The sequence below is a fragment of the Giraffa tippelskirchi genome, chromosome 12 (genome assembly GCF_054371585.1).
Source record: "Giraffa tippelskirchi isolate mGirTip1 chromosome 12, T2T-mGirTip1v1.2.pri, whole genome shotgun sequence".
Lineage (NCBI taxonomy): Eukaryota > Metazoa > Chordata > Mammalia > Artiodactyla > Giraffidae > Giraffa > Giraffa tippelskirchi.
In genome coordinates, this window is record NC_137286.1 from 107056976 (window position 1) to 107073337 (window position 16362).

The window sequence follows — 16362 nt, forward strand, 5'->3', positions numbered from 1 at the left end:
AAGGCTACCCACTCCAGTATTCTAGCCTGGAGAATTCCATGAACTGTATAGGTACATGACTGAGTGACTTTCACTTTACTTTTCACTTTAGGAACAAACTAGTGATAGCAGTAAGACCCCTGTGGTACGAATATCCACACAGGGGCAAGCAAAGGTAGCAAGGAGAATGGAAGAAATCACTCAAAAGTCTAGCGGGTCACCGTGAGGGGAGCTGCTGAAAGGGCAGGAGCTCTGGGCACTGGACCATGAAGGGACAGCCCAGGTTGAGCGTTCTCTAGAGCAACCAGCCGATGCTCCCTGCCAGGTGTACCAGAAAAGGCCCCACCATGAGAAACTGCTGAGATCAGATTCCAAACAAAGACAGTCAGAGAAAATAGAAAGAAAACAGAAGATTTAGATATAAGTGATGGTGGTGTCAGGCTACAGCCTATAGGGTTGCAAAAGAGTCGAACATGACTTAATGACTAATCAACAACAATGGTGGTGGCGGCAGGGTGAAACCAGAGCCCAAAAAAACCCCTCATAAAGTCTAAGGTTATACTGTCTAATTCTTCATAAAATAAATAAAGCTTGCTCAGCAGTCATGAAGCTAAAAAATACTATCTTGTTCTCCTCCCTTGCCTCCTAAAATTTCAAAAAAGTAATTCATATAAATATAAGCAATATAAATTGATTAGAGCCGAGTATTTTATTAAATTGTCATTAAGAGAAAGCAGACAAAGGAACAGAGTAATTAACCTAGAAAGAACAACAGCATGCAAGAGAGACACACCTACTGTTAAAAAGAAACAACAGGCCCCAAATGCAGTCGCTGATCCTAAGCCCACCAAGACAAATACCTAACCACACTCAGAATTATAAACCAGCAGTCTAGAGTTTCCTGATCAGCACTGGTCAAGTACCTGCCCTAATAGGACCCCCAGCCTCTCCGTGAGGGAAGGTGATCTGGTCTGAAATAGTCTCACAGTCTTTATTTTCTTGGGCTCCAAAATCACTGCAGATGGTGACTGAAGTCATGAAATGAAAAAATGCTTGTTCCCTGGAAGAAAAGCTGTGACAAACCTAGACAGCATATGAAAAAGCAGAGACATTACTTTGCTGACAAAGGTCCATCTAGTCAAAGCTATGGTTTTTCCAGTAGTCATGTATAGATGTGAGAGTTGAACCATAAAGAAAGCTGAGTGCTAAAGAATTGATGCTTTTGAACTGTGGTGCTGGAGAAGACTCTTGAGAGTCCCTTGGACTGCAAGATCAAACCAGTCAATCCTAAAGAAAATCAAACCTTAATATTCATTGGAAGGACTGATGCTGAAACTGAAGCTTCAATACTTCAGCCACCTGATGTGAAGAACTTACTCACTGGAAAAGACCCTGATGCTGGGGAAAGACTGAAGGCAGGAGAAGGGAACGACAGAGGATGAGATGGTTGGATGGCATCACCGACTCAATGCACACGAGTTTCAGCAAGCTCTGGGAGTTGGTGATGTACAGGGAAGCCTGGTGTGCTGCAGTCCATGCGGTTGCAAAGAGTCAGACAGGACTGAGCAACTGAACTGAATCGTCTCCATCTGCCAATTACAACCTTCCCTTTCATGAGCTCCTGGGAGCATCCTTCTGTTTGTTAGATAGATGCTGTCTGATTCATGAATTGGATAAAGCCAATGAGAGCTTTAAATTTACTCAGTTGAATTTTGGTTTATACAAAACAGTGAAAATAAAAAATCTGAGGCATCAGGTAAAAAGACCAAGTCATTCATAAGAGAAAGAAACTCAGATTTGTCATTAGAGAGCTGTATTTCAAACTGAGTGTGGAGGGAAAGGGAAGGATGTGAGAAACTAGGTACTAATTAACAACATCAAATAACCTATTTATCAAATTGATAACCACAGAAAAGAAAAAAAAAGAATTAATCCAAGTAACTTTTGAACAATCAACACCTGAACTGAATACACTGTAGGAACAAAAACAACTGTAAATCAATTTCACAGTAGAATGGGCATAGTAAATCTGAAACTAATTTCTAATTATTGTAGGGCTCAGTAAATGACTACATATAATATTGATGAACACCAGAGTTCTCATGGAAGAAAAGGGAGACAGAACTACAGACACTGAGAATGACAGGAAGACACAGTGGTGATGGACTGAAATTAGACATCAATGTGAACTTGACTTAAAACTAACATGTATTTTTCCCTTTATCTCTGTCTAAAGGGCCTAGAAATAATGATATCCCAGTAGCAATAACTGCATCTTGGTTTCTAAATTCTATTCTGCCCTAAAAAGAATCAAGATTCCCTGAGTAAAGAAAGGTTGGTGCCAGGGCTGGAGCAGGAGGGTACATGGGGACACTTTTTCCAGGGAGCAAAGACGTGCCCAGACAGACAGGGAAACCACATGAGGACACAGGAGCTCACCCAGAGGGCCTCCCACAAACCAAGGGTGGGCCTGTTTTAACAACAGCAATCAAATAAAAAGACTCCAAGAGTGTGCACTGGTATTTAAAAAATTTAAGGGGGAGAAAGGAGCTGCTCTTTATAGGATACAAACTAAAAAGCTTAGAAAAACATAATTAGAAAAGTTATTTGCAACCACCACAGTAATAACCAATTAAAGCAAAATTCTTCAAAATTGTCTTAAAATCATGGGTGAGAGGTTGTTGAAGAAGTGATTCTCACAGTCTGAAAGGTTACTTATTATTAGGTTACTTACTATTTTACAAGGGAAAAGGCACCTTTAAAAGGGAAGAAAAAATGATAGACCTCACTTTATCACATAATTATAATTTAACACCAGCAATAAGATAACTGACACAGGACTCATCTATTGATGTCATGTACCTTACCGATAGAATACATGTGCCCAAATGTCTATGCTTAATCTACAAATCATCTAATTTCAATTTTACAAATACTATTTGTAATTTAACATTAATTAGCATCCATCTAATTCCAATTTTGGAGAAGGCAATGGCACCCCACTCCAGTCCTCTTGCCTGGAAAATCTCATGGACGGGGGAGTCTGGTAGGCTGCAGTCCATGGGGTCGCTAAGAGTCGGACACGACTGAGCGACTTCACTTTCACTTTTCCCTTTCATGCACTGGAGAAGGAAATGGCAACCCACTCCAGTATTCTTGCCTGGAGAATCCCAGGGACGGCGGAGCCTGGTGGGCTACCGTCTATGGGGTCGCACAGAGTCGGACACGACTGAAGCAACTTAGCAGCAATTCCAATTTTAAAAACGTTATTTGTGATTTAACATTAATTAGCATCCATCTAATTCCAATATGAAGCTTCTATAAAACTGGCCTGGATTCTGAAAAGGAGGGGGGGCTCTGGGGGGTATTAGATGAGAGGAAGCCAAGAAGCCAGGACAGAACTTGGTGATGGAGCCCCCAGGACCACCAGGAAACCCGCATTGTGTCGCCAGACACCGGCTGCGCCTGTGACAACAGGACTGCTGCCGTGATGCTGCTGATGCATCACGGGTCCTGACCCAGAAGAGGGTCTCTGCTGCTTCAAACAAATACACACGCAGAAACCAAAGGCGAAGCCTGCAACTCAATCAAGGCTCACTGGAAAGCTACCCCTCTGCTTTAAGCAAGTTCTGTGGGACACTTGTCTACAGAACTACTTGTCTGTAGGAGACCTTCTCAAATTTCCCTCAATCCTGAAGAGTTGACAACTGACTTCCACCTTCTTGAAACAGTGGTGACGCCTCATTTCCAAACAGAATACCCTGTTTTTACTTAAATTTTCTGCATTGATAAAAGGGGGCACATTAAGAATTGTTATGTCTTCTTGGAGAATTGAAATCTTCCTCATTATGTAATGTCTCTTTATCAACTGTGATTTTTTTAAGTGACTCATTTTTAGTCAGTCTTTCCGAAGCATTTAATGAAGTTTTCTTCGAAAAAAAGAAAAAAAAAAGGTAGCAAGCAGGGTGGTGGTGGGGGGCAAAGAGGAAGAACACACAAAGCTTGCTAGACAAAGCTTTGACTAACTGCTTCAAAAGAATTTTAAACGAATTCTAAAACTGAATCCCCCCCCCAAAATACAGTCAATCTTATAGTCAGATTATCAGCTGAAACAGAGTTAATAAGAAAAAGTATCCCACACACCCCACCAACTCCCCAATCTACATTTCTAGACCAAATATTCCTCTTTAACTCAGACCAGACCCATGTTTCCAATGGGAGACTGGCCATCTTCACTTGGACAACAAACAAGTAACTAAAATCTCATGTGTTCAAAACTGGAGCTGTCCCCTAAATAACACCATGATGTATCTAGGTTCCCAACCCAGAATTTCAAGTTGTCTCTTGAGTTCGCTCTTCCCTCAGCCACTGACCATCGAGCATCAATTCTACAGCCTCACCACCTCAATTCAGCTCCTCCCTTCTCCCCTTCCAGAGTGAGTTAGGACCACAGCATCTCAAAATCATCTTCCCAGTAATGTAAGTAGTAAAGGCAAAGGAATGTCAGAATTACAAAATCACAAGCTGTAATGAAATGATTCCAGGCAATGATCATCAGTGGCTCCTAAAATCTACACATGAAATGTGAGAATTTGTCATGTGGATCAGACTGAAACTCCTCATCTCGGAGATTCTGTTAACTTCACGGGAGAGGAGTCAACTAGACAAGATGGGCATTCTGACGTGTTACAGCAAGGCTCACGACCATCCACGCAAAATATCAATAAAAAAACCCAATAAACTCCCGTGCAATCCTGCTTCTACATCTGCTACCAGTTCACAAAAACATGGAGGGACAGAGGAACATGTTAAAAGACTCCATGTGCTCAAAACCCAGAATATGGGAAACTCTACAGAAAAATAATCTGATCTCTTCATCAAACAGACATGATGGGGAAAAATGGGGGAAGGTTACAGGAAGAAGCTGTTATAGATTAAGAGAGATGAAGAGATTATCAAGGATATATAACATCCAGACCTTTTTCAAATCCCAATTCAATCAAGTCAACAAAGACATGCTTTGTTTGAGACAACTGAAAGAAACTGAATAGATTATTAGATATTAGAAGGTATTAAGAAACAAGTGTAACTTCACAGTGTGAAATTATTTAGCTGATTTCAAATGAATAGCTGGGTTAGTTGCACTGGGGTGATTCAGCCCTGGAACAACTGGCCAGATTCAATGAAGTCAGGATATAAAAATTAGTTACCAACTGATAAACAGGTATTAGATGATAGAAAGGAATTAGTGTTAACTTTTAAAATAATTAAAAAGCAAATAAAATTAAAACCACACATATCACAAACCTGAGCACTTTCAGTACACTAGCAATCTGTCTACTTACTTGAATAGTTTCACACACACAACAAGCATATTATTTATTATCCAAACTAGGGCAACTCTGAAAATGAAGGGGGGCTCTCATCATGCTTACAGTAAGTCAACAGGCATATGCTGGGGCTGACTCAAGCAGGTCAGGGTCGGTCACCCTCCTCCACTAGGTCAACACCCAATCAACAAGGTGTGATGACAAAATCACTGCACAATATACACCCCCCTCAGGGTCACTCCCTCTAGCTAATCACCTCTAGGAAGCATGAGCTCTTCAACAGCACAACCACTGCTCAAATAACTTTTGGAAGTGCACTGTTAAAACCATCAACTTGCATTTTTTTTGCACACAAAAAGGAGGCGTCATTAGAAATTATTTTCTTGCATGACATTCACATTCTTATGAAGACAATTCCAAAACAGTAAGTTTAAAAACATTGTGGTTCATGGCACTACTGGAATAAATGTTTACTTCACAAAATGTACACTATTAAAAATAAAGCTTATTTGGGTATGCAAATTCTCATTTGTTTTATATTAAAAGAGTACATATATTACTTTATAGCCAGTATTTCAAGAAGCTAAAAAAAAAAACAACTATCCTCAGAAAAATTTTAAAATAAAGGCAAAACTATCTCTTAGCTGAGGAGTAGGGACACAGGTTAATTATTTAAAAACACAGCTGTTTGCTGCCTAGAATATGTACTGATAAAAAATTATTTTAAAAGAAAGGCAGAAGGCAAGTATATGGAGCTATACTTAAAAGTAAGATCACACATGGACAACTTGTAAGGCTCCTCAAGAACAAAAGATAGATATGATCTATTCTCGTAAAACTATGACCATTTAAGGGTCTGGCCCATATAAGACATTTGATATTAACTAAAAAAAAAAAAAAAAAAAATGCTACCCTTACTCCCCAAAAAAAAACCAGGAAGGTAAAAGCAGTAAAATACTGCTGTGACAGTCCAGCAGAGGTTATTCTTTGTCATGTAACATCCATCATCAGAGCTCTCAAGGAAACCAGCCAGTGCCTAGCTGTGGATTTTTAGTTGACTAAAAATTAAGGTCTAGACTGCATCACACAAATCAATATTAAACAGTACTTCATTGCTTTTTTTTAAAATCTTGAACTACCCGATGGTCAGCAAAAAGATAAAAAGGTATCCAAATGCTAAAAAAAGTATTTTAATGAACAGATACCCTTTCTGCATGATGTATATTTTCTGGTGAATAGAATCAACAATCACTTTTTGGTAGAAACCATTTCTTTTTCTGGGATGCTGAATGAGTCCTGAACAAGCAGGGCTCCCAGAATTGGTAACACTTCTCCATAAGACAAAGATTTTGGTGATAGGCAAATACGGTTTTTCACAGGCGGCACATATCTGTTTCTTGCATGAACAGTGATGACGAGGTGAATAAAACATTTTCTCCTATTCTCTACTTCTACACCAAGAGTGAAAGAATCACAAGAACTTACGAACAGCAAAACTATTTTGCTGAAGTGGGAAAAGGTTAATGAGTAGTTGCATTTTTGTCATAGGCTTGTCCTCCGACACCATTCAATAATTAGGTTAAAAGTCATAGCGATATAAATACTGGAAAACTGTATAAATATGGGCTTCCCTAGTGGCTCAGACAGTAAAGAATCTGCCCACAATATGGGACCTGTGTTCGATCCCTGGTCAAGAAGATCCCCTGGAGAAGGGAATGGCTACCCACTCCAGTATTCTTGCCTGGAGAATCCCATGGACGGAGGAGCCTGGAGGGTTCAAGTCCATGAGGTCGCAAAGAGTCAGACACAACTGAGTAACAACACATTCATTTTCACACACTGTGATATTTAAAATGGGAACCAACAAGGTCCTACTGTATATCCAAGGGGACCTCTGCTCAATGTTAATATGGCAGCCTGGATGGGAGGGGAGTTTGGGGGAGAATGGATACATGTATATTCACGGCTGAGTTGCTCTGCTATGCACCTGAAACAATCACAACATTGTTAATCGGCTATACCCCAATATAAAAAAAAAAAAAGAAAGAAATAGGGGTTTCAGTCTTATAAAGATTCAAAATATTATTAGTGCCTGGAATTTTAAGTTATTTATAAAATAGTAAGGATAGCTTAGAAAAAGACACTTTCAAGCGGAAAAGTATCGCCCTAAAATTAGGACAAGGATTTTTAAGCTTAAGAAGAAGCCTCAAACCCAGCAGCCTATCAGGAGTCGTTCTCATCTAGATTCCTGTGCAAGCTGGGTTGAAGCAGAGCCCTGGTGATGTGACGGGACAACAAAGCCAGTGTTCTATGAGCCAAGACTTTCTGAGAAAAGTTTCAGCAAACTTATCTCACTAATCAGGGAGTATAGTTAAATTTAAGAAAACTCAATCAAAATGTCTAAATTTTGACCGCAATATGAACCAATCACCTAGTAGGACAGGTGCATTTGTGTCTATAAGTATTTTTAGTGAAAGAAATAGGGAAGGAGGGAGTAGGCACCCATTCTAGAAAAGTGTATGACTATAGCAAAACACTTAAGGAAAAAAGGCTCTAATCTGAACTCATAAAGGATTTCCTTTACAAAAATTTAAAAAGTACTAAAGAGTTTCCTTAGTAATTTAAAAACTATTTATTAAAGACCCTGCCACTACAGCACACATTTTAAAAACTGGTAATTCCACTCTTCTAAACCAATTTCAAACTACAGCCTACACCAAAAGAAAGCCTACCATAGTGCCTGGCTCTATCAGTACTAATTGGTGAACTGAGCCTAGTTACTTAGCTCATTTGAGTCTTAGTTTTCTCAGTCTAATCCATAAAAGTGCTGGCCGGTTATCTGGCACATACAGAGTATAAGCACTAGCCAGGCAGAGGTGCCTCTATCACTACAATTATTATTAACAACCATTACACACAGTCAAGTCCTAATACTGCTTTTGTCATTTAAAAGAAAAAAAAAAAAATAAAAGATACTAAGTGTGTAGTAAAATTCAAACTGTAGGGAAAGAAGGGATCAATATTCAGACCTTAAAATAAAAACTTCAATAAGAAATTTTGTTGTGAGTGATTTTCACTGTATATTAATAGTTCTAAGTTCAAGAACATCTGTCAGTCTAAAAAATGAAAATTATTTCTAATAAAAAAGAAAACTAAAAGCAAAAAGAAGAAATCGCACAAGAGTAGGTTTGATTTATAAATAAAAGCAATAAATGAAACTTAAAGTAAAACAGGAAATTCTCAGATTCATAAATAAAGCCAATTCAATAATGTGTGGAATACAAGAATCAAAGATAAAACAACGAATAAAGCCCTAGAAGGAAACCCTTGAGCCAAATTTGTGCATTAGTTTTAATGTTATCCCACTTTCAACCACCATCAAGTCTTTTGACAAACTGTTGATGAAGGAAGTTTAACTCATCTGAGTTCCTCTGAATCCTTTATCCTTCCTTAGCATCAACAAGAGCTCCTAAAAAACAATAATGTGGCTAAAAACTGAAGTGGATATAATCAGACTTGTGAATAATCTGAAATAGATTTAAGGTATAGCTTTTAAGTTATAGTTTAAAAACTATAGCTTTATAAAGTGATCTAAGAATTGTTTTAATTAGCAGAAAAGTCATACTTAGAAATATGTTACTAAAGCCGATTAGTTTTACTAATCACTATTTCACACCAAATAGCTCTTAAGAGAAGAGAAGCAAAGAGCAAAGGAGAAAAGGAAAGATACACCCATTTGAATTCATAGTTCCAAAGAGCAGCAAGGAAAGATAAGAAAGCCTTCTTCAGTGATCAGTGCAAAGGAATAGAGGAAAACAAAAGAATGGGAAAGACTAGAGATCTCTTCAAGAAAATCAGAGATACCAAGGGAACATTTTATGCAAAGATGGGCTCAATAAAGGACAGAAATGGTAGGGACCTAACAGAAGCAGAAGATATTAAGAAGAGGTGGCAAGAATACACAGAAGAACTGTACAAAAAAGATCTTCATGACCCAGGTAACTTCGATGGTGTGATCACTCACTTAGAGCGAGACATCCCAGAATGTGAAGTCAAGTGGGCCTTAGGAAGCATCACGAAGAACAAAGCTAGTAGAGGTGACGGAATTTCAGTTGAGCAATTTCAAATCCTAAAAGACAACGCTGTGAAAGTGCTGCACTCAATATGTCAGCAAATTTGGAAAACTCAGCAGTGGCCACAGGACTGGAAAAGGTCAGTTTTCATTCCAATCCCTAAGAAAGGCAACACCAAAGAATGCTCAAACTACCGCACAATTGCACTCATCTCACATGCTAGTAAAGTAATGCTCAAAATTCTTCAAGCCAGGCTTCAGCAATACATGAACTGTGAACTTCCAGATGTTCAAGCTGGTTTTAGAAAAGGGAGAAGAACCAGAGATCAAATTGCCAACATCCGCTGGATCATCGAAAAAGCAAGAGAGTTCCAGAAAAACATCTATTTCTGCTTTATTGACTATGCCAAAGCCTTTGACTGTGTGGATCACAATAAACTGTGGAAAATTCTGAAAGAGATGGGACTACTGGACCACCTGACCTGCCTTATGAGAAATCTGTATGCAGGTCAGGAAGCAATAGTTAGAACTGGACATGGAACAACAGACTGGCTCCAAATCGGGAAAGGAGTACGTCAAGGCTGTATATTGTCACTGTGCTTACTTAACTTATATGCAGAGTACATCATGAGAAACGCTGGGCTGGAGGAAGCACAAGCTGGAATCAAGACTGCCGGGAGAAATATCAATAACCTCAGATATGCAGATGACACCACCCTTATGGCAGAAAGTGAAGAAGAACTAAAGAGCCTCTTGATGAAACTGAAAGAGTGAAAAAGCTGGCTTAGAGCTCAACATTCAGAAAACTAAGATCATGGCATCCGGTCCCATCAGTTCATGGCAAATAGATGGAGAAGTAGTGGAAACAATGGCAGACTTTATTTTGGGGGGCTCCAAAATCACTGCAGATGGTGACTGAAGCCATGAAATAAAAAGACGCTTACTCCTTGGAAGGAAAGTTATGATCAACCTTGACAGCGTATTAAAATGCAGAGACATTACTTTGCCAACAAAGGTTCATCTAGTCAAAGGTATGGCTTTTCCAGTATTCATGTATGGATGTGAGAGTTGGACTATAAAGAAAGCTGAGCACCAAAGAATTGATGCTTTTGAACTGTGGTGTTGGAGAAGACTCTTGAGAGTCCCTTAGACTGTAAGGAGATCCAACCAGTCCATACTAAAGGAAATCAGTCCTGAACGTTCATTGGAAGGACTGATACTGAAGCTGAAATTCCAATACTTTGGCCACCTGATGCAAAGAGCTAACTCATCTGAAAAGATCCTGATGGTGGGAAAGATCGAAGGTGAGAGGAGAAGGGGACGACAGAGGATGAGATTGTTGGATGGCATCACCGACTCAATGGACATCAGTCTGAGTAAACTCTGGGAGTTGATGATGGACAGGGAGGCCTGGCGTGCTGCAGTCCATGAGGTTGCAGAGTTGGACATGAGTGAGCAACTGAACTGAAAGCTGATTAAATATAAAAGTATGTGTTGTATCTGCAGTAGTAACGTGAATAACACAGAAGGTATTCCTCAGGTATACAAAAACACAATGTTTACATCACGGATAAACGAATAAAATTTCAACACGTCTTTTTTCTCCCCAGTTTCTTCTTACTTGTAACTTAATCAACATGTCCAAACTATAGCTGTTTGTCACCTGCAATCACAGGCTGGCTACAGAAAGAACAGTTTGGCAAAAATCAATGAAAGCATTCTATGAGAATCAATTGGCTATACAGAGCTTACAATAGAAATGCTGCATATTTAATTTTTCCTTGTAAATTCCATACTGTACATTTTCTATACCATTAAATTTATAGTAAATTTATTATATTAAAAAAAAAAAACCACTATGAGATAAAATATAATACCTGGATATCTTTCTTCACTGATTTAGCTTTGTTATCTGCGATTTTCTTCCTAAATTCAAGAAGAACTTCCTTACAGTCCTCAAGGTGAATCTCAGGCTCCCAGGTATCATCATCTGCTGTGTATCCTTTCCATCGTACCTTATAAAGGACCTTACCCTGTAACATAAATTAAAAACAGGCAAATAAAGGATATTAGGCTTGATTATAGTTCCAAAGCCATACAGTTGCTGAGAACAAATGAATCAACTTAAAATGGAGATTAAAATCATGATAAAACATGTTCATCTAAAAAAAAAAGTTCATCTCCTGAGATCATTCGTGAATTCCTTAAAACACATAATGAAATTCCACCCAATCCAAGTCCAGCTACAGTTTCTCCTCTGAGGGCAACCGCTTACCACAGTGGAATAGTAAGACATCAGTCACATTTTAACTTCTGTCCCCTCCTAACATGAACTGGCCTAAAAGCATCTCTTAAAATGTTGGAAGACAGAAGCCAGTGATTGTAACAGTTTCTGGGGAGGAGGGCAGAAGGAGAGTTCATCTTCGATCTATTTTATATATGGTACTTTTCACTTAATAAGTAATTTTTATATTAAAAAAATAAAATTTTAAATTAAATAACAATAACAATACAATGTGTGTGTGGGGGGAGTTCTTCTCCTGAGGCAAGTGGCCTTAAAAAAAAAAAAGTATCCCTGGTGGTCTGGTGGTGAAGACTCAGCACTCCCAATGCAGGGGGCCTGGGTTCAATCTCTGGTCAGGGAACTATATCCCACTTGTTCCAACTAAAGATCCCAAGTGCTGCAACTAAGACCTGGCATGGCCTAATAAGTAAATAAATAAATATTAAAAAAAAAAAAGTATCACACCAAAGGCAAAGACAACAGAAGCAAAAAAGTCACACTACATCAAACTGGAAAGCTTCTATGTAGCAAAGCAAGTCATCAACAAAATGAAAAGGCAACTGCCTGAATGGGAAGATACTTGCAAGTCATGTATCTGATACAGAGTTAATATCCAAAACATACAAAGAACTGAGAACTTCCAGGGGTTAAGATGCCAGGCTTCCAATGCAGGGCTGTGTGTTCGATCCCTGATCAGGGAACTAAGATCCTGCATGCCACACGGCCCAAAAAAAAAAAAAAAGAGAGAACTGATACAACTACACAATAAAAAAACCAATCGGATTAAAATATAGGCAACTGTGCTTCCCTTCAGTGGTGAAGAATCCACCTGCCAATGCAGGAGACACAGGTTTGATCCCTGATCCGGGAAGATCCCACATACTAAGGAGCAAGTAATCCCATGCACCACAACTACCAAGCCTGTGCTCTAGAGCCGGGAAGCCACACAAGATAAGCTACTACAATACAACTAAAGCAGCCCCCACTCACCACCAGAGAAAAGCTTGTGCAGCAATGAAGACCTAGCACAACCAAAATAAATGTAAAAAACCCGAGATATTACCTCACACCTACTACGTCAAACAAACAAAACCACAGAAAATAACAAGTGTTGGTGAGGATGTGGAGAAATGAGAACCTTCTCACACTGATGGTGGGTATGTAAAGCGATACAACTGCTATGGAAAACAGTTCAGCAATTCCTCAAAAAGTTAAACAGAATTACCTCATAATCCAGCAATTCCACTGTGAGGTATATATCCCAAAGAACTGAAAACAGAGACAGATATTTGAACACACATTTCAGGGCAGCATTATTCACAATAGCTATAATGGAAAACAACCCAATCAGTCAATCAATAGATGAATGTATAATCAAAATGTGGTATTCAGCCTTAAAAGGGGAGGAAATTCTGACACATGCTATGACATGGATGAACCTTACAAACATGCTAGGTGAAATAAGCCGGGCACAGGAGGAAAATATTTATGATTCCATTTATATGAAGCACCTACAACATGGAAACTCACTGCTGAGACAGAAAGGAGACAGGGGCTGAGAGAGACAGAACAGGGAATCAGTGTTTAACAGGGACACAGTTTCACTTTGGGAAGATGGAAAAGTTCTGGAGCTGGACAGAGGTGCTGCTGCACATCACTGTGGATGTACTTAATTACTCCTGAACTGTACACTGAAAAATGGTTACAGTGGGAAATTCAAGATACACATATTGAATGCATATGTATGTGTTAATCGCTCAGTTATGTCCAACTCTTTGTGACCCCATGGACTGTAGTCCACCAGGCTCCTTTATCCATGAGATTTCCCAGACAAGAATACTGGAGTGGGTTGCCATTTACTTCTCCAGGGGATATTCCTGACCCAGGGATCAAACTCAAGTCTCCTTCATTGCAGGCCGATTCTTTACCATCTGAGCCACCAGGGAAGCCCATATACATAAACTACAACAAAAACATTTTAAAGTTCCTTGTTGTGTCTTTTGTCCATCTTTCTTGCTCATTTGTAAGAACTTTTCTTTTTAAAGCCTTTGTTTTTGGTCATGGCATGCATCTTGCAGGATCTTCGCTCCCTGACCAAGGATCGAACCTGGGCCACAGCAGGCACCAAGTCCTAACCACCAGACTACTAGAGAAGTCCCTTTCTTTTTAATACTTGATGACTATTAAGTCTTTGTCATATATATTCCAAATTCTTGCTTCTCTAGCTTTCTGATTTTTTTTCTTCTCCTTAATGTCCAACTTCACTGAGAAGCAAGAACACCCTCAATTCAATAGTTCCCGCACGATCTGCAGAGCACCATTCTAGCTCTGCTTTTAACACTGTCTGATTTTATTCACACAACCACCAAGGCCACAAACTTTCCAAGCTGAGTGCCTTCCCAGGTCAGCCCCCAGTCATGCCCACACTGCCTTCCAGACACTCTGCTACCTGTAGGAAGACTCGGTCTCAGCCTTTAACAGGGTGAGAAAGCGAGAGATGATGGGAAAAGTATATAGCCTCTCAACTTTCAGCAATAATCCTGAAAATCTTTATAATTTTAAAATAATAATTAACAGCCTACGTAGGAATTTCCCGGTGGTCCAGTGGTTAAGACTCCATGGTTCCACTACAGGGTAAGCAGGCTCAATTCCTGGTCAGGGAACTAAGATCCTGCAAAGTGCACCCCCCCCCCAGTCTCTCAGTTTAATAGTTCAGTTATGCAGCTGGGGGGTGAGGAGTAGTGATTATACCAACTGAAAATGTATGCACATTCTTTTTAGCAAAAGTGTGAAAAAAGAAAACTATTAGTATACAACATTGCAAGAGCTTCTATGAAGGTGTAGTTAAAATGAGATACACCAAGGTGAGAAAGCATGTTTGCATAATGCTGAACTCTGCTATACCAATGGAGGCAAAGGAAAAAAACCTTAGTCAACAGTGTGCTGTACTGCCTTCAAGGAGCGATATTCTTGGTTTTGGTAGGAGTATCACATGAGAAGTTACACTGTTACAGCAGAGTGGAAAAATGCCTAAATGCACCAACAATAGGGCATGGAAACAAATGATCCTTGCTTTGGGGCCACCTGATTTTTGTATGCATAAAAATAATGCTAAATTTATTACTCAAGGGAGCTTTAAAAAAAAACAACATTTACTTTCAAATGAGCAAAAAAAAATGTATATGGAGGAAAAAAATAAAGCCAATATTAACAACTGGGGGATCTGAGTGAAGGCATGTGGGAGATGCTACACAATTCTTGCAGCTTTTCTGATTTAAGAAAAAAAAAAAAAAAAAAACTAGTAAAGTTTTATTTCAACAATGAACATAGATATAAAGTTAATATTAGTTATCAATTAAGTTTGATCTAGTCAATGACAATGAGGAATATTAATAATCATTTTCGAGTATAAGGAGTACATCCTCAATTTTAGCTCCAGACTTAACTGATAAATAATAGCCTTTATATCAGCAGTTTTGCTTCATTCATTCATTCAATAAATGTTTACTGAGGGTCACTATGTGTACAGCAGTATACAAAAGAAATGAAATCGCTGAATTATACTTTTTTTTTTTAATAGGAGTAATGGCAACCCAAATATTGCCCAAGACTTTGCTGTATACTAAAAAATTTCATGACAGTCCTGGGATCTATAAACTTATCTTCAAAACTCCCATAATGTCTATTTTCTTGGTAGCTGAGCTTAACCCATGAGCCAAACTATAAGGAAGCAGATGGTCCTCCTATCTTCTTAAGATTCTATATATTAGATAATTAGTTAAAAAAAACTCAAGGCCAGTGAGTCTGAGTGTATTATGAACATGAAATTAAAAAAAAAAAAAAAAGCACAACTGTAATTAGGCACTTTGATGGACTTCAAGTATATTAATAATAAAAGCAGGAACTTCCCTGGAGGTTCAATGGTTAAGACTGCACTTCTCATGTTGGGTGGGGGGATCAATCCCTGGTCAGGATTCCTTGTTGCAAGGCAATAAATAAATAAAACAAGTAAAAATAGCTAATATGTTCTAAAATGGCGAGGCAAAAAATGAGTAATAAAAGAAGTAAAAATATCTGGTATCTTTTAGTACTGCTTTAAACACATCATAAAAAATCACAGCTATACTAATCAATAATATCAGGAATATGAAGTATGAACTGACTCATTTGAAAAGACCCTGATGCTAGGAAAGATTGAAGGTGGGAGGAGAAAGGGATGACAGAGGATGAGATGGTTGGATGGCATCACCAACTCAATGGACAAGAGTTTGAATAGGCTTGGGGAGCTGATTATGGACAGGGTAGCCTGGTGTGCTGCAGTCCATGGAGTTGCAAAGAGTCAGACACGACTGAGCGACTGAACTGAAACCGAATGAAACAGAGAATAGCCTCTTGCATTCAAATTATGCTCAAATTACTTCCCCATTCTCTCACAGTTTCAAGTTCTTAACTAATGGTTGATATCCTTGCTGGCAGATGTATTATAGGTTTCAAGTAACCCAATTGGGCCCTGGTGGCTCAAATGATAAAGAATTAGCCTGCAGTGCAGGAGACCAGGGTTCAATCCCTGGGTAGGGAAGATCGCCGGGAGAAGGGAATGGCGACCCACTCTAGTATTCTTGCCTGGAGAATCCCATGGACAGAGGAGTCTGGCAGGCTGTAGTCCATGGGGTCACAGAGTTGGACATCACTGAATG

The 16362-nt window shown here is 39.1% G+C and overlaps 1 protein-coding gene across 4 annotated transcripts in view; it reads right to left on the bottom strand.

The window, feature by feature from the left end:
• MPHOSPH8 (M-phase phosphoprotein 8) overlaps nt 1–16362 on the bottom strand; it is a 48011-nt gene that overhangs the window by 25406 nt on the left and 6243 nt on the right. For all 4 annotated transcript variants that reach the window (XM_081549101.1, XM_081549099.1, XM_081549102.1 and 1 more), the window contains exon 2: nt 11259–11414. In XM_081549101.1, the coding sequence (XP_081405227.1) occupies nt 11259–11414 (156 nt within the window). The remainder of the gene's footprint in view (nt 1–11258; nt 11415–16362) is intronic.